Source organism: Phytophthora cinnamomi, assembly GCF_018691715.1.
Source record: "Phytophthora cinnamomi strain GKB4 chromosome Unknown Contig40, whole genome shotgun sequence".
NCBI classification, from domain to species: Eukaryota; Oomycota; class Peronosporomycetes; order Peronosporales; family Peronosporaceae; genus Phytophthora; species Phytophthora cinnamomi.
This window is the reverse complement of record NW_027150973.1, coordinates 395,901-411,684: the sequence shown is the minus strand read 5'-3', so window position 1 is coordinate 411,684 and position 15,784 is coordinate 395,901. Positions and strand designations below refer to the sequence as shown.

Genomic DNA, 15,784 nt, shown 5'->3' with positions numbered 1-15,784 from the left:
ACTTATCCGTTGTTGTGCAGGTACTGCAGTCGCTCTTGGATAATCTGCAGTCTCGAGCTAGCGGTGCTGGAGGTTGAAGATGACACCGACGATGCCGGAGACGTAGGTGCCAGTGGGCTTGGTGGGCCATGAGGGCTCGGTGTCAGGTTGAGAGGAGTGGGGCGAGCAGATCCACTTGAACGACGATGTGTGTTTATTGCACTCTGGACATGAATCCGCATAGCCCACACTTTATCTGCTGAATCCTCGTTATGGTCTCCATTTCCGTTGATAGCACGTTGCTGCTGTTGCTTCTTTACTTTGGCATCGCCAGTGTAGCGCGTGAACACACGGACGTGTAATGCTCGATTTTGCTTCAGAATAGGAATCAGTAGTAGGCGAAAAGCGTCTTTCACTTCGGGTGTCATGTCCTCCAATTCAAGCGTGCAGCCTTCAGGAGGAAGCTCAAGCACGCGGTTCGATGATGCGCCCTTCAGTGGTGGAACGCCCGGGTAGGCTTCCATTCGTGCCAGCCACCGTCTCACTCCGAGAAGCCTTGTACGATCATGAGTCCAATTATGCAAGATGAGGGCTGTCTCACGCGACGAGATGGTAAACGTTGGAATCGGCATGGACCCATTTTCATTGTCCCCAGCATCGCTTTCATACCATTGAGCGAGCGCAGTAAGTACGCGCCTGCGCAAAGCAGTCACCGTTTTCTGGTCCAAAGAGGCTTCCTCTTGCTTGATCCGAGCCTTCAGCATCACTGCGAAGCGTAACAAACTAAAAGCGACGGACAATATCGACGATTCACCCTTCTCACTAGCCACTTTGCCTTGTAGACGTTCACTCAACGTAGGGAGGGTGTCGGCGTGCCTCTCGCATAACTTCAATGTTTCGCTCATAGCACCCAATAGCGTTTGAAGGTGCGGCAAAAAAACATCCATCTCGTTGATTCCCGAACGCAATAGTTTCCAAGACTTTGAAGGGGGCAGTGTTGCAATCTCCTTGTCGCTGAGGCCATGAAATGCCTTCAGTGTGTATGAACTGTCGACGGGTTTAGCGGCTGGTGCCAGCTCATGATCTTCGGCACCGAGCAGTTGTGTCTCTAGAGACTCGCATTGTCCCTGGACTTGATTTAGATACAACAGGTGCTCCTGCGTTTTCTGTTTCATGACCGACTGGCAACGCAGAAATTCTTCTGTGGTGAGTTTCGAGGTCTGGCGAGCTTCGCGAACTTCTTGTTGAAGAGCCTTCTTTTCCATCGTCAGCGCTCGGGCAGCCTTCTCGTGTTGAACCGCAAGCTGCGAAGCCTCTGCGAGTTTTGCTTCATATTCAAGTCGGTTGGACTCGGATTCAGCGAGCTTGCTTTCGAGATCGTGCAGTTTCTGAACGTGTTGGTTGTTTGCGTCTTGCATAACGTGTAGTGAGTGGGACGCCTCTGCAAACTTCTTTTCATGATGTTTCGAGTGTTCAGAAAGTTTTGTCTCGGCAGCAGCAAGTTGGGCTCTAACATCCTCCAACGTGCGTTCCAGATCTTGCACCGTTGAGGTTAACTTTTCGTGAGCCTTCTCTTGATCACGCATTTTATCCGACGCCTCCGTAAATTTCAAGCTATGCTCCCGTGCTTCAGCGACTTGCTTGGCTTTAGCGTCAGTAAGCTGCATTTGAACCTCCGTCAAAATGCTTTTAAGGTTGCGCAGTGCTTTAGAATATTCCCCTTGGACTGTCAAGAGGTTTGCTTCGTGGTTTTCCGCTTCAGTGGCACGCTCGTCCTCGGACTCTTCAAGTTTCTTCTGCAAATCTGCGCACTTACTTTCCAGGTCTTGAAGCGTCATGGAATACTGTTCTTGGACCTCTTCCAGATCCTGCAGCGACTTCTTCTTCCCGCTACTCAACTCACGCTCCAAAAGCTCACATTTTTGCTGCAGCTCAGCCACCTGCCGTTCAAACTTGTCACGAAGTTCCTTCTCCTTCTGCTCATTTTCCCGTCGAACCCTCAGACTCACTTCCTCCACCAGCGCGTCCATCTTCTGCGCGTGCTCCAACCGCAATTCCAGTTCGCGTCCCTCAACCTCATTCTCCCATCTCGTTCTCTCCTCCTCCTTCTCCTGCAATTGCTGCTTCAAGATACCACTCGTCTGCGTGTGAGTCGCCAGCTTGCTCTCCACCTTTTCTTTCTCCTCCTGGAACTTAGTATTCTCCTCCTTTAAAATCTCCACCTGAGTCTCCAAAAACTCATAGTTTTCCTTGGCCGCCTGCTGCTCCAGCACCGCATCAACCACCTTGCTCTTCTCCGTCTGCAACGCGTGCTGGGCGTCCTCCAACCTCGTTTCCAGCTCCGCCTTCTGCAGAGCGAAGGCAGCCTGTTGGGCGAGCATTGTCTGCGTCTGTTGCTCCATGGTGGTCGTCAGACTGTGCAGCTTGTTGATCAGCGCCAACTTCTCCACTCCTTCATCATCATCTTCTTCTTCTTCTGTTTGATTATCTTCAATTTTCGGACTTTCCTCCTTCTTTTGACAATTATTCCGCCCAAAGTTCCTCTCCATTTCCCCTAGCCGCGCTTCATACTTCTTCGCCATTCGCCATAATTGGGAATTGAAGTCTTCCTGCTGCATCTGCTGCGCCTCGCGACCCGCACGGGCCTGCGCCGCGCTGGGCAGCGGTCCGTGAGCCTGCAGGTGCGTGAGCGAGGCCTCCAACGCGCGCTTGTCGCGGCGCGTCTTCACGAGGTCCGCGCGCAGCAGCTTGAGCGCTGCGTAGGCGTCGCGGAGATCCTTTTCCATCTTGAGGTGGAACTGATAAAAATCCGGATTAGTTGGAAATTTACAGTCACTTGGAGTTTGTATGGGCTGTGTTAAAATCAACGTACTGTTACCGTAACTTGAGATTCACACTGCGACGAAACCCGGCAGCTACTTTGGTCTCCAGGGGTGAGCGTATCACTGCGATATGACAACGAGTTCGTTATCATGCCTACGTAAGCTCTTCAGAGCCAGCATCCCCCGTTGGTTTACAGTTAGTGCTGTAGCAATTCCTACACTCGCTTTCCAGTGTGTCTCTGTCGTAACCAACCCCCTTGTTTACAACCCGGGATTATTACAATAAGCCGAGAGTTCACATCGAAATTGACTTTCCAGCTAGCTAGCCAGGTCATCGCCTCACTCAACGAAGGAGCCCCAGCCTCGTGGTGCGACCTTCGGAGACATCAAGTCTCACCCATTTGATGGTGGTGCTGGAGAAATGCAATGCCTGAGGGCTGGCAACTCGACCAACAAGCCCGCGAATACAGGCGTCGAAACTGATGAAAAAAGAGGCATCCCCGGTATCAGTAAGGTCGCAGGGAAACTGAAAGAGAGGTTTCATGATATACCCGACTGGCTTGGTAAGATGCAGACTGTGCTGACAACCTACCTACATCACGTGCGGTAGAACTCAAGCGCTCGCAAAGCGCTATGCTATCCTAACTCCGACCAGTTATCGCGACGCTTTCCATTGACACCAACGCTGATTAGATGCAGAGGTCGAAAAAAAAGTGTAATACAATAGGATCAATAATTAGTTTTTTTCAATAAAGCAATTATTACTGGACTACGCAGACCTCAATACAATGGAGTTCTAATATAAAATTGACCTATTATTGGCAATAAATTTGTAAATAAACGCCCCCACTGGCGAATACCGAAAGTCAAACCAACACACCTCCAGTCTTGAGGCCAGGGTCGGTAAATACTATACCCACGCAGACATAGAAGATAAATGTTGCGAAATATGGGTAGACGGAAATTGCTAGACACTCGTCACGGGGGAATCGCTCAGTACACGCCAGCTAGCACAAAAAAATCAGCCTTCTCTCTTGAAAATTGCGATCTCAAACGCCTGTACCTCTCTACAGTGATATAAAGTGTATCAATTATGTAACGATATAGTATAAATTGCGGTACATGTAATTGTTATTATTGGTTAGCTTGAAAATGCAATTTTATTACTTGCAGATGGTGGCCATAATTCATAACTAATAGTGGCTGACCTCTGATTCGATGGGACATTGTACACTGGGGTTGAGAACCAGGAGCCACAGTAGGGTCAAATCATTGGCCACATCTCATATACTACATGTTAAATATTGGGGTTCTGTAGTTGCGGGTTTCCATAGTAGCAAGCCCACTCATCAGGTGACACCTACTGATAGACGTCACCAAGCTGGCACTAGATGGAAGTAAAGAAAATTGTGCGACCGACAGAGAGGTCGGTTTGGTAGAAGGTATTGGGTGAATTCGCCGGCCCAAGCTGCCGCCGACAGCGACACTGTATTGGGTCTAACTTGACTCACTACTTTAGCTTACACGTCGCGCTACGTGTATGAGGAAACGTAAGTACTTCGTACTTACTTAGGTTAATTACACTTGAGTCCACAAGTATAATATAAATCAAATAAAACACCAAGTAGCTAGTTTAAGGTTAAATGAGAACTGTATTGTTTGTAAATTGATCTTCCTCTAAAATCTGCTAAAAACTGTTTATCATCTATGAAAGGGGTTGAAAGCGACTGGCTGTCAGAGTCCCGCTAATATGCACGTCTCTAATTGGTAGAAAGATGCTGCTTTCTACCAATAGGATCTTTGGGTAGGTGTGGACCACTCGTTGTGGTGGCCCACTTCAATGTATCCATCGGTGTGCCTTACACCAATGTGAGGAAGTATCTAAAACCTTTAACAGATATTTATCTGTTAAACCATAAGTGACAAATGTCATGTACAAGTGACAGTTGTCACTTGTGGCCGTTGTCATGCACAAGTGACTGTTGTCACTTGTGTGTGTAACCCCGTTACTCCATCCCCCCGTTAAGCTTAGACGTGTCGGTCTCGACACGTCGATTAATATTGACTGCTTGTCAATTGTTTGTGTTGGGGATTTCCGTGCTCATCCGCAATGAGCACGACCAAGCTGAAGACTGCCATTGCAGCAGAGTGTAAACTCTCTGTTGCTGAGTACCATGCGCGGTAGCGCGAGGTGCGCCGCTACCACGGAGACAGACAACACAGTGTCTGTGTACGATTCTTCGATGTCGACCGCGCCTGTGCGTCGACATCTCTAAGCGAATTTTTGTTGCTTACCGTGATCGGGTAAGCAAGCGCCAAAGTACTTCGAGTCCTTCTCGAAGTGAGGCAAGTATTAGCAACTCCACGCTGTTGCGGTGGAGGCTGGTGTCCGTGCGCCGTGCGCACTGTCCGTCCAGGTGGCGGTGCGTATTAGCAACCGCGACCACAACAGGTATACTATATGTATACCTGAGAGTCTCATTGATCTCCGTGCTAATTATCTAGCACGCGAGTCGTCGGGCGTTGTAGATTACTACAGCGCTCGCACTACCTTCTTGCTGGTAGTGCGTGTTGGGCTTCGTATTCCTTCGCCATGTCCGGAACGTCTTCCATCAGGACGTTCCGTGGTTCCCATGTGTCGTGCTGGGGAGGGAAACCTCTCCAGCGAATTCGAAAACAAACCGGACCTCGGATTGTTTTCCTATGATCAACAATTCGCTGGACGATCCAGCGAATTTCTCCGCGTGCGTCTCGCAGCGGTGGCAGAGGTGGTGGAAACACGCCCCGATGGTCAACGCTATGTTGACCTTCCTCTCGTGTCGCTCCACGACCAGGTGACGGTCGTGAAGTACCTTCAGAGCGCGGAGGTTGTCGCTCTGTACCATCGTGTCCCGGCTGTGGCGGTCTCCCAGACCGCCTTGAATATCCAGGTCGGGCTATAGACTCGACTGTATTAACTGCTCCAGCGCGACTACGCGCTGGAGAGGAGGGTTTCCCCTGCCGGCTCTGTCTCTTCGGGTCAGACGAGCCACTTGGCTCGTGCCGAAGGTATGGCTTTAACCGCCCGACATAAAATGTCGGGTGGAGCCGCATGCTAGACGGTATGTCTAGCGTGTATGCGTTACCGTGGCGTGACATCACCGTGATTGGTCCGATGAAGCGCGGAGCAAGCTTACTTGCTCCGAAATCCGAAACTGCATGTTTAGGCAGGTTTTGCGTAGATAACAAAACCAATGAATCCACTTTGAATTCATTTGTGTTGCCCCTGCCAATATTATCGGCGTTCAGCTTCTGTTTATCCACAGAAGCTGCAATCGTGTCCTGGAAAAACCGAATTACGGCTTGTCTTTTATTGATGAAGTCAATCGCATCCGAGCTGAACTCGTTCAGCTCGCTCTCCGCAAGAGGCCCGGCCTCTGCGTGGTTATTCGCGGTGTCTGCGCCCTGCGCAGACCCGTGGTCCTTGTTCCTTATGGAGTCTGAGCAGAACACAGACTCGTTTTCCATTTTCTGGGGGTTCTTCCTGCCAAGGTCTGCGCCCCGCGCATACCTGGTTGTCTTGTTCCTTGTTGTCGCGGCTGACACTGTGCAGGTGTCAGCGGTTTTCCGCGACTGCTGTGTTGCAGTCGTAGATCCTCCCCCACTTACAGTGGGAGCCATCACTCCGAGTAAACTCGATAGACGGGGATGCCTCATGGCATTCACATAAAACGGTGTATGCCCGGTCGAGGCATGCACCGAGTTGTTGATGGCGAATTCCGCCATTGACAAACACTCGCTCCAGTATTGGAACGAGTGAGCGTAGCTCTTCAACATATCGACGAGCACGCGATTCACGCGCTCGGTTTGGCCGTCCGTCTGCGGATGGTCCGCAGTCGACATTGAAAGCTGGTTCCCAAGAAGTGTAAACACTTCTTGCCACAGGTTCACTGTGAAGCGTGGGTCTCTGTCCGACACAATGTCGGTCGGCATGCCATGGTGTTTGAACACCATGTCAACGAACAGACGGGCCGTCTGCTTCGCAGTCACTTCTGCCGGCACCGCAGCAAGATGTACCATCTTGCTGAAGCGGTCGAGGAAGACCACAACACCGGTATTCCCTCCGCTGTCCGGGGGAAGACCAAAGATGAAGTCCAAAGACATGGACTTCCAACACTCCGAAGGAGTCGGTAGTGATTGCAATGGAGCCTGCGCAAACGGCGCAGGCTTTACGCGTTGGCATACCTCGCAAGCACGGATGTACTTGCGCACCCACTTGTACTGGTGGTGCCAGTAGAAGTCACGCGTGAGAAGGACGTATGTCTTCTCACTTCCGAGATGGCCCGCAGACGGGGCATCGTGACACTCGTACATGATCCTGAGGCGCAGGTCATGGTCATTTGGCACGACAACGCGGTCCGCATTGTCGTCGACTGCATTATAAAGAAGCAGTCCATCGTGCACCCGATATCGGTGTGCACGCGCACGAAGGTGCTTGGGCAACTTCTGACGAGCCTTGTCAGAAGGTGTTGTGCCATAGGCCAGCAAGAGTTTCGCGTCCGCGTTGTGCGCGTACGCGGCCTTCACGTCGTCCAACAGAGACGGCGTGGGTGTGCTCGTTCGCATGGCGTCAATGGCATTGACGTCAGCAGCTTCCGCGTAGTCCGGCCGACGTGATAACGCGTCGGCCACCACGTTCAATCTTCCGGGTTTGTATTCGACCCGGAAGTTATACTCCGCAAAGAATGAGAGCCATCTCGCCATTCTTTGTGATATGTGTGGCGACTTCACTGCGGTGCGCAGTGATGCATGGTCGGTGTAGACCACAAATGGTCTACTTCCAAGCAAATACACTCGGAACTTTGCGAGTGCGTACTTCATGGCAAGGAGTTCCTTGTCATGCACCGGATAGTTGCGCTCAGCTGGCTTCAGCTGACGCGATTGGTAATAGACGACACGATCACGGCCTTCGTGATCGTGCTGCATCAACGCGCATCCGATCGCGAAATCGGATGCGTCACACACTACGTGAAATGGACGATCTTGGTCAGCCACTGCCAAGATCGGCGCCTCAGTCAAGCCCCGCTTGACTGCATCGAATGCTATTTGGCAATCGGTTGTCCAATTCCACACAGCTTCCTTCTTAAGAAGCTGTGACAGCGGGCGGATCTTGCCCGCGTAATCCTCCACGTATTTGCACAAGTACGTGGCCAAGCCAAGTAACTGCCTCCGTTCCTTGACACTTGAAGGCGTTGGCCATTCATTGATCACTCTGGCCTTTTCTGGGTCAGGGCGGACACCATTTTTCCCTACGAGACACCCGAGGACGGGTATCTCGCTCGCCCCGAAGATACACTTCTTCAGGTTCGCGTAGAGCTTATGCTTTCGCATAAGCTCAAGTAGCTTCCGGAGATGCACCCTGTGCATCTCTACGTCGGTCTTCCCGTCCACAGCCCGGCTGTGGATGAATACATCATCGAAATAGCTCGGTGCGAAGTCGCGCACCGAGCGCAACAAGTGCGTCACGCACCTGTTGAAAGTCGCAGGGGCATTCTTAAGCCCCTGTGGCATTACTAGCCATTCCCAGAGCATGCCGCTTGGCGTGCTCACTGCCGTGAGAGGGATATCGCTCTCACGCATTAGGATTTGATAAAATCCATCTCGCAAGTCGAGAGCACTGTAAACGGTGCTCCCGGCCATCGAATCGATGATAACATCTTTTCGTGGTATCGGCGTCTGCGCCGGTACCGTCAAATCGTTCAGCTTGTTATACGCATGAACGATGCGCCATCCTCCCTGTGGGTTTTTGACACAGAACGTCGGAGCACTGTGCGGGGACTTTGATTCCCGCACTTGTCCAGCTTTGCGACGACTTTCAAATAAGTCGTCGATCGCTTTTACTTGTTCTCGCGGCTGTGGCCACTGCCGCGTGACACAGTACTTCGTGCCCGGCACGAGATCAATCTCGTGCCGAATACCCTTATCATGCGGAAGCTCCGCAGGAATCTCTTCCGGGAGTACGTCTTTGTACTCCCTCAACAATTCGTAATAGGGACTCGACTTTAACGAGTCCCAACCTTGTTCTTCGAAGCGCTCTCGCTTCGTCTTCGCACTGAGAGTGTCTTCACTCTCAGTGGTACTCCCCATGAAGAGCTGTCTCAGCTCTTCGCTCTCGCTCTCCGTTCTTTCGCTGTTCGAAAGAACGCAGACTTGCTCGATGCGTCCATCGTGCAAGTCGCGCGTGAAGCGCTTCCAGCTCATGGCTGGAAGCGAAGTCAACTCCGACGCCGTCGTCGGAGGACTAGCGAGTTCCGTCTCGCGATACTGGAATCCAGTATCGGTGCGCGTCAAGACGCTTAGCGTCTTGACGTCCGGCGTCACTGCCCCAGTCTGCCCAGCAGACTGTTCTTGTTGCGTCTCGGTCACGGACCAAGACTTGCGCAGCGTTCTCCGCATTCGCCGTCTTCTTGTTGTGCGGAGCCTGGCTCCGCACAGTTGTTCTTCTGGTCCAGGCCCGGCCGTGACAGTTGTTCGACGGCGGACCCTGTCCGCGGGCGCGCGGTATCAAGCCCAGCTTGACCGCATGTTCCTTCGCGCAGCCCGGCTGCACGGTAATGTGTCTCTTCGCCGGCAGACCCTGTCTGCGCGCGCGCGATATCAAGCCCGGCTTGATCGCATGGCGCTTCGTCGTGCAGCCCGGCTGCACGACAGCATGCAAATTGCGTCAGTGCGGTACGTTTGCAACCGTCCGTACTGTTTGCAGCGTCAACTCCCGGAGTTGACACGCCTTCGTCACCTCGACGCCATTCATTGGCGGAGCCCCTCATGACCGAAGGCGCGTCGGCTCCCGGAGCCGACGCGTCGCTGTCGACCTGACCTCTTCGGGTCAGGGACTGTCCCTTACACGCTTGAACGTGGGTGTTGGTTCCCGGAACCAACACATCTTTTTCTTCCGACGTCGGCAGCATTGCCGACGTGGATTTCTCTTGTGCGCATCCACGCGCACCCCTTGGGCACCCCGGGACAGCGGCATTAAGCGCTGTCTCGACTGGCGAGTCGCGCGCACCTGCTGGTGTGTGCGCTGCGGTAACAGGGCCATCGCTCTCAGTTCCGCAGTCGCGACCGAAACGCACGAGCGTGTGCTTCTTCCAGTCAATTATCGGATCATGCCGTGCAAGCCATGGCATTCCCATAATAACGTCGAACTTATCGTCCAGGTCCAGGACGATAAAGTGTTCGACAGACACTCATTGTTTGTACGAGAAGCGCACGTTCACGACGCGCTTCTCGGTCTTCACGATGGCACCTGTTGCCAATCGAACTTCCAGAAGACTTCGAGGTATATTTACCTCCTCGAAGTCAAGACTCGGTAAACTCCGTAGTCGAACGAAGTTGTTCGACGCGCCTGAATCTACCAAGGCTCGAAGAGAGTCACTCGCTCTCTTCGAGTAAACCTTCAAGATGACTAGGTTCGGCCTGTCATCTTGTTTCTTGCAGTGCGAGCTGGTCTCACTGGGGGCTGCAGTCCTCAGTGTCGCGTGCCCGATGTCGGCACGCGCGACTGCATTACCAGTAGGGCGCCCCGCACCTACTGGAAGTTCGCGTTTTTTGGTGGTCGGCGGCGATGCCTAACATCGCCACGACGGCCACCTCCAGGGAGCATGGGAGCTGTGCACTCCCGTGCAAAGTGACCGATCCTTCCGCAACGTAAGCATCGCACGTTACCTCCCAGCTGCTGGTAACCAGCAGTTGTTGCGTTCGAGCGGTCCATTGGTTCCGGACCTCCCGGCCTCGCTACCGGGCGCGGTTGCGGCCTCGGCACGTTCACATGCAGTTTAGCCTGCCGCAGGCTAAACTCTTCTTGCATGGCAAGAGTGATCGCAGCTTCGAGAGTACTCGGGTACTCTCGGAAGAGATAGGTCTTCACAGGCCCATCTCTAAGCCCCTTCATGAACGTGACGACCTTGGTCGCCTCGTCAATCGGGTTAGGCACGATATTTGATACCAAATATCGTGCGCGCTGCGCGTAAGCATGGACGTCATGCTTACCCTGCTGCAGGTCGAGGAATTCCGCCCTCGACCGAAACTCATTTTGCGGGGGCTCAAACGCTTGTCTGAGCTCCTCTTTGAACACTTCGTACGTGCTAAAGCACGTAGGATCGGAGAGTCGGCGTCCGTACGCCCAACTCCTCGCTCGACCGCCAAGACATGACATGGCGAACGCAACCTTTGACAACGGGTCGACGATACGTCGAGCCGCAATGGCTGTGTCGAGTTCGACAAGCCATCGGAGGAGAGGTTCGCCCTCTCTTCCCACGTAATTGCTTACGCTCAATTTTAATGATTGAGCACGCGGTGTCGTCCCTGACGACGCCGTCACTGAGGAAGCAGCATCACGCTGCTCCTTCATGATGAAGCCCAGAGCAACACCATGTTGCTCCGTCGGCGATAGCGTACGCAGCATCGTAGCTATCGCCGCTTCTCCGATGACTGTTGACAGTCGTTGGAGGGCCTCCCACTCTGGGTCAGACAGGTGGGGGCAGTCAGCGCGTGCAACATGCGTTGCAGGCGTGTTGGAGCTCTCCATGGGCACCTCCGTGCTCATGGGGTTCTCGGCTCCGCGTTCGTACACCCTGTACGAACGTCACGTAGTCGGTCGTTGGACGGACTACTAAGTGCTACCAGGTGTATTGGGTCTAACTTGACTCACTACTTTAGCTTACACGTCGCGCTACGTGTATGAGGAAGCGTAAGTACCTAGTAATTACTTAGGTTAATTATATTTGAATACACAAATATAATTTAACTTAGATAAGACTCCAAGTAGCTAGTTTAAGGTAAAATGAGAACTGTATTGTTTGTGAATTGATCTTCCTCCTAAATCTGCTAAAAACTGTTTGTCATCTATGAAAGGGATTGACAGCGGCTGGCTGTCAGAGCCCCGCTAATATGCACGTCTCTAATTGGTAGAAAGATGCTGCTTTCTACCAATAGGATCTTTGGGTAGGTGTGGACCACTCATTGTGGTGGCCCACTTCAATGTATCCATCGGTGTGCCTTACACCAATGTGAGGAAGTATCTAAAACCTTTAACAGATATTTATCTGTTAAACCATAAGTTACAAATGTCATGTACAAGTGACAGTTGTCACTTGTGACCGTTGTCATGCACAAGTGACTGTTGTCACTTGTGTGTGTAACCCCGTTACAGACACAGATCACTTGAGGTTTACACCTAAACCAACAACAGAGCTTTGATTTGCTCGGGAGCGCCAGCTTCCCTGTAGTGTTCCGAGACTCACTACAGGCTCCTAGTGTCCCACGAAGATCAAGCGCTCCACTGAGGGTTCGTGTCTCACCCGAAGCGACTCCAATACAAACGCCATGAAAGTCTATTTCCGACCCGCGACTGCCTCTGGAAACCCCGAAGTCACACCCACAATGGAATTCCCCGTTAACCTCTGCAGCCGCATCACCACGACCTCGGGAAGGGAAATCGATCACTGCTATCACGGCGAGATATTTCTGCCCGGTGTGGTGGAGCGTTTTGATTTTTGTAAGTTTCGTCGGGAACACACACTTCATAAACCGGGAGAAAACATCGTGATTAACTTTCGTTTAGCCTGCTTTTGTAGCGTGGACGAATCTGCAGGAGCGCGTTGTCAAGATCAGTCACTAGTGATACCGGGGAACTGGGCGCCTTGAATTCACTATAATATGCTGGACAGCACAAAATTCACGTCATTAAGCATGACCGAGGTATCGGGTAAACGCTCTTTCATTTTCTTGAGGGAGTTCTTAAACTTCTGGACGAGATTACTGAGACCGCTGGGAAATTTTAGCGGTCTACGCAACCCCTCCGACTCCACCATTTGCCGTGCATTGCATTGCGGTTTGACTTGCGTCTTACGCGCAAGGTGCTGACAAAGAGATCTAGCAAGAGTGCTCCACGAGAGCGACACGAGTATGCAGAGCGATCAGTTGGTGTTTGTCGACGAAACTTCGAAGGATGCGCGGTATGCGTTCCTTTTGCTAGGTGTATTTAACTTTGTTGCTAATTTATGCTGTTGTTCAGGTCTGTATTGCGCAAGTATGGCTGGTCCGCTCGAAATACGCCAACAAACGCGACGCCTCCTTTCGCCCGTGGTACCCCTGTATCCTGTTCTAGTAGCTGGTCTATTCGCCGTCACCGCTACAGCACCTGCTGCCCGCATGGGCGTGACTTTGCGGCGGGAGCTTCAGTGGTGTGCCAGGTATCGTCTTGCCCAGCTCTTGGTGTAGCTACTGCGTCCTGAAGGGTGCCACCGTATTGTTGTGGTGACCGATCTACTCGCCTTTGTCGCTGCAGCACCAACGGCTCGCATACGCTCGTGTCCGTCAGCAGAGTTGCCAAGGCATACTGCTAGATATCGTCGTTGTTGCAACTCTCGGCCTCTCGGTCCTCTGCAGACCACAGCACGAATATAGGTACCAAGCTTAAGCTGTGCACAGTAGCAAAAGAATACCCCCAAGTGCTCTAGCTGGCTTACCTGGTGTGCTCGTAGCCGCGTGAGCAATGGAAGGGGAACCGGCGACAACGGCTCGTGAGATCCACCCGACGACTGGCTGCCCTACCCCCGAATGATTTGGTAGGATCGCGAAGTCAGATTAGAATACTCCAAGCGGGCTTCAAGTCCGATGAAGAGGGTTAAAACGGAGCGCAAAATGACAGAAAAGCACAATACGTATTACACGCTACGCAATAATCGTCTTTTAGATGGGCAGTCGAGAGTCGAGAGGCTAGGCGAAGGGACTGTGATCACGAGCAACCTTCACACAATCGATACTCAGGGTAGGATCACGAGCAGTTTGCCCACATTGGTCCCGACCTCAAAGCCGTACGACGGAAAAGATCCAGCACCCTCGCTCTATCCGGTAACTTCAAAAGTGTCGTGTCGCTCTTGTTTTATAGCCTTGGTGCCAAACCCACCTAAAAGTCGTTGAGCACGGGGCAGAGAGGCTACAATTGCTACTGGCGTTCATTGTTCTGAGCAACTACCTCATCCATTTTGCTACGTAGTCTTATGGCATAATTGCAAGTCAGTCAAGATATCGGTGTGGTGGGTCCCTAAACCTCTTGTTCAATCCAACGTTGTTTCTATGCTGGCACATGCGTGTATCTATGCCTTCTGCCATTTTTACTCCCGTGATAATGGCGAAGGAGAGATGCAATAGGTGGTAAATCAAATGTGGAATATCCGCGTGCGCGGGGGGGGGGGGGGCAGAAGAAGGATATTTGAGACCGCGGCAAACAAAAAGATGCTTAGCCACCATTTGGAGTTATCAAGATAATAGCGTTTAAAGTTAACCAATCAAAATTCGTACATAATCGGACATCAAATATTAAAAGTTAAAAACACTCGCAGAAAGAGAAAACAACTCAAGTCGATTGCTTTTTACACGAGCTTTCCGACAATATACAATACGCTAAAATTGAACAAAAATATTGAGGTCATACGCCCCAAATAAAGTCCCGGATTTGGGGGGTCCGGAAATGGAGTTTTTTTTTTCGACCAATGTATCTCCACGAGTTCTAAACATTTTATAACTATCAATAGCTTAAAAGAAGCACAAGACAGAGCTCTTTCGATTTATGCGGTTAAATCGCGATTCGTACTTAGGTTCGTAAGCATAATTTTGATTGACGCGGTCTCTATTTGTATTTCCTGGAATCCGGAGGGCATGTGTTCAGGAAACTCAAACAAGACCAGACAAGATCATCAGGTCCAGCGGCAATATGTCGGATCCGAGAATACCTTGCCGAAACTACCCGTCTCGATTGCTCTACTGTCGAGCCATACCCCCCCCCCCTTCGCTTCGCTGACCTCGGGCGTCCATCGTCTTGATCGCCACGGCCAAGTCCTACGATAGCCAGTGGCTACCGGAGGATACGGCGTGACGACTACTATCCACGCCATATCGACGTCGGTGGTTCAGAATGTTAACCCTCCCATCATCCCTGAGGGCCAGCCATTCGGCACATTGCTCTCTCACCATGAATCCTCATGCTGTTGACCCGTAACACAATGAACCACCATTTCCCTCCATGCACGAAGGATGTAACGGGAAACCGGCAAAAAGAGTTATATCGTCGATAACGAAAGACTTCCAACCTGGAAGGCTCTTGCCAATCAAAGACACCCTAGGAGTATGGTGTCAGTGCTAGCAGCTCCACAGCACCAAGCTGGGGTCGCTTCTAGCCTCGAGTTTCGCTATTCTTCTGAGTATGTGTGGCAGTCTTAGCAATGCGTTACTCTCAGTCCTGGTGGAAGCGAAGTGTTCGTCAGGAAGCGCATGATTCTATCGATGTCGAGGCCGCATCTACCCGTCGAGATGCTATCCGTCGTGGGGGTAGAATGAAGGGGGCACCACCATGACCATACAAGAGCAGCGTTACAAGTGTCGGTGCGGCTGACATTGTTCGCGCTCGCCACCAGGATGAGGCTTGTTGGTCAAGCAGATCCGCTTTTAGTGAAGTGAATGCGAGAAACGCGGATCGGGCGGGATTTTCTGTCTACATCAGACGCGCTGAACGTTATCCATCTTGGCATGTGAATAACAAGCCGATCGACGCTCGAATCCCGAGCACCATAACAGTCAGCACTGAAGGGGTCGACTCAGGTGAACGCCGTGAAGGGCACGATGACTGACCCAATCGAAGCCTTCCACGCTTTCAGCGCATGGTGGAGTCCACCACCAGGTGGACTACCGTCCGCAGGTTTATCCACCTAGACGATGCACCCTCACCATGATCGGTGCATATCCTATCCTGCCACTGCAGAGATACATGTAGCCGCCAACGTTCGGGTATGCTTGGCCGAGAACAGAACCGCGCAGACATGCTTCGAGTGCAGAGATGTATCTGCCACGCAGAGGTCGGAAAAAAATAGTGCAATACAATAAATAATCAGTTTTTTAATATATATTTTTATTACTGGACTACACTGACCTCAATACCATATAAA

At 51.8% G+C, this 15,784-nt stretch overlaps 1 protein-coding gene across 1 annotated transcript; it reads right to left on the bottom strand.

Annotated features, from left to right (window-relative positions):
• Positions 1 to 2: 2 nt before the first annotated feature.
• IUM83_14995 (Exosome complex exonuclease RRP46) lies at positions 3 to 2,765 on the bottom strand (the record flags this gene model as incomplete). The annotated part of the gene is made up of 1 exon (XM_067939778.1): positions 3 to 2,765. One exon carries the CDS (start codon positions 2,763 to 2,765, stop codon positions 3 to 5), a length of 2,763 nt encoding a protein of 920 aa, XP_067791301.1.
• Positions 2,766 to 15,784: the final 13,019 nt, after the last annotated feature.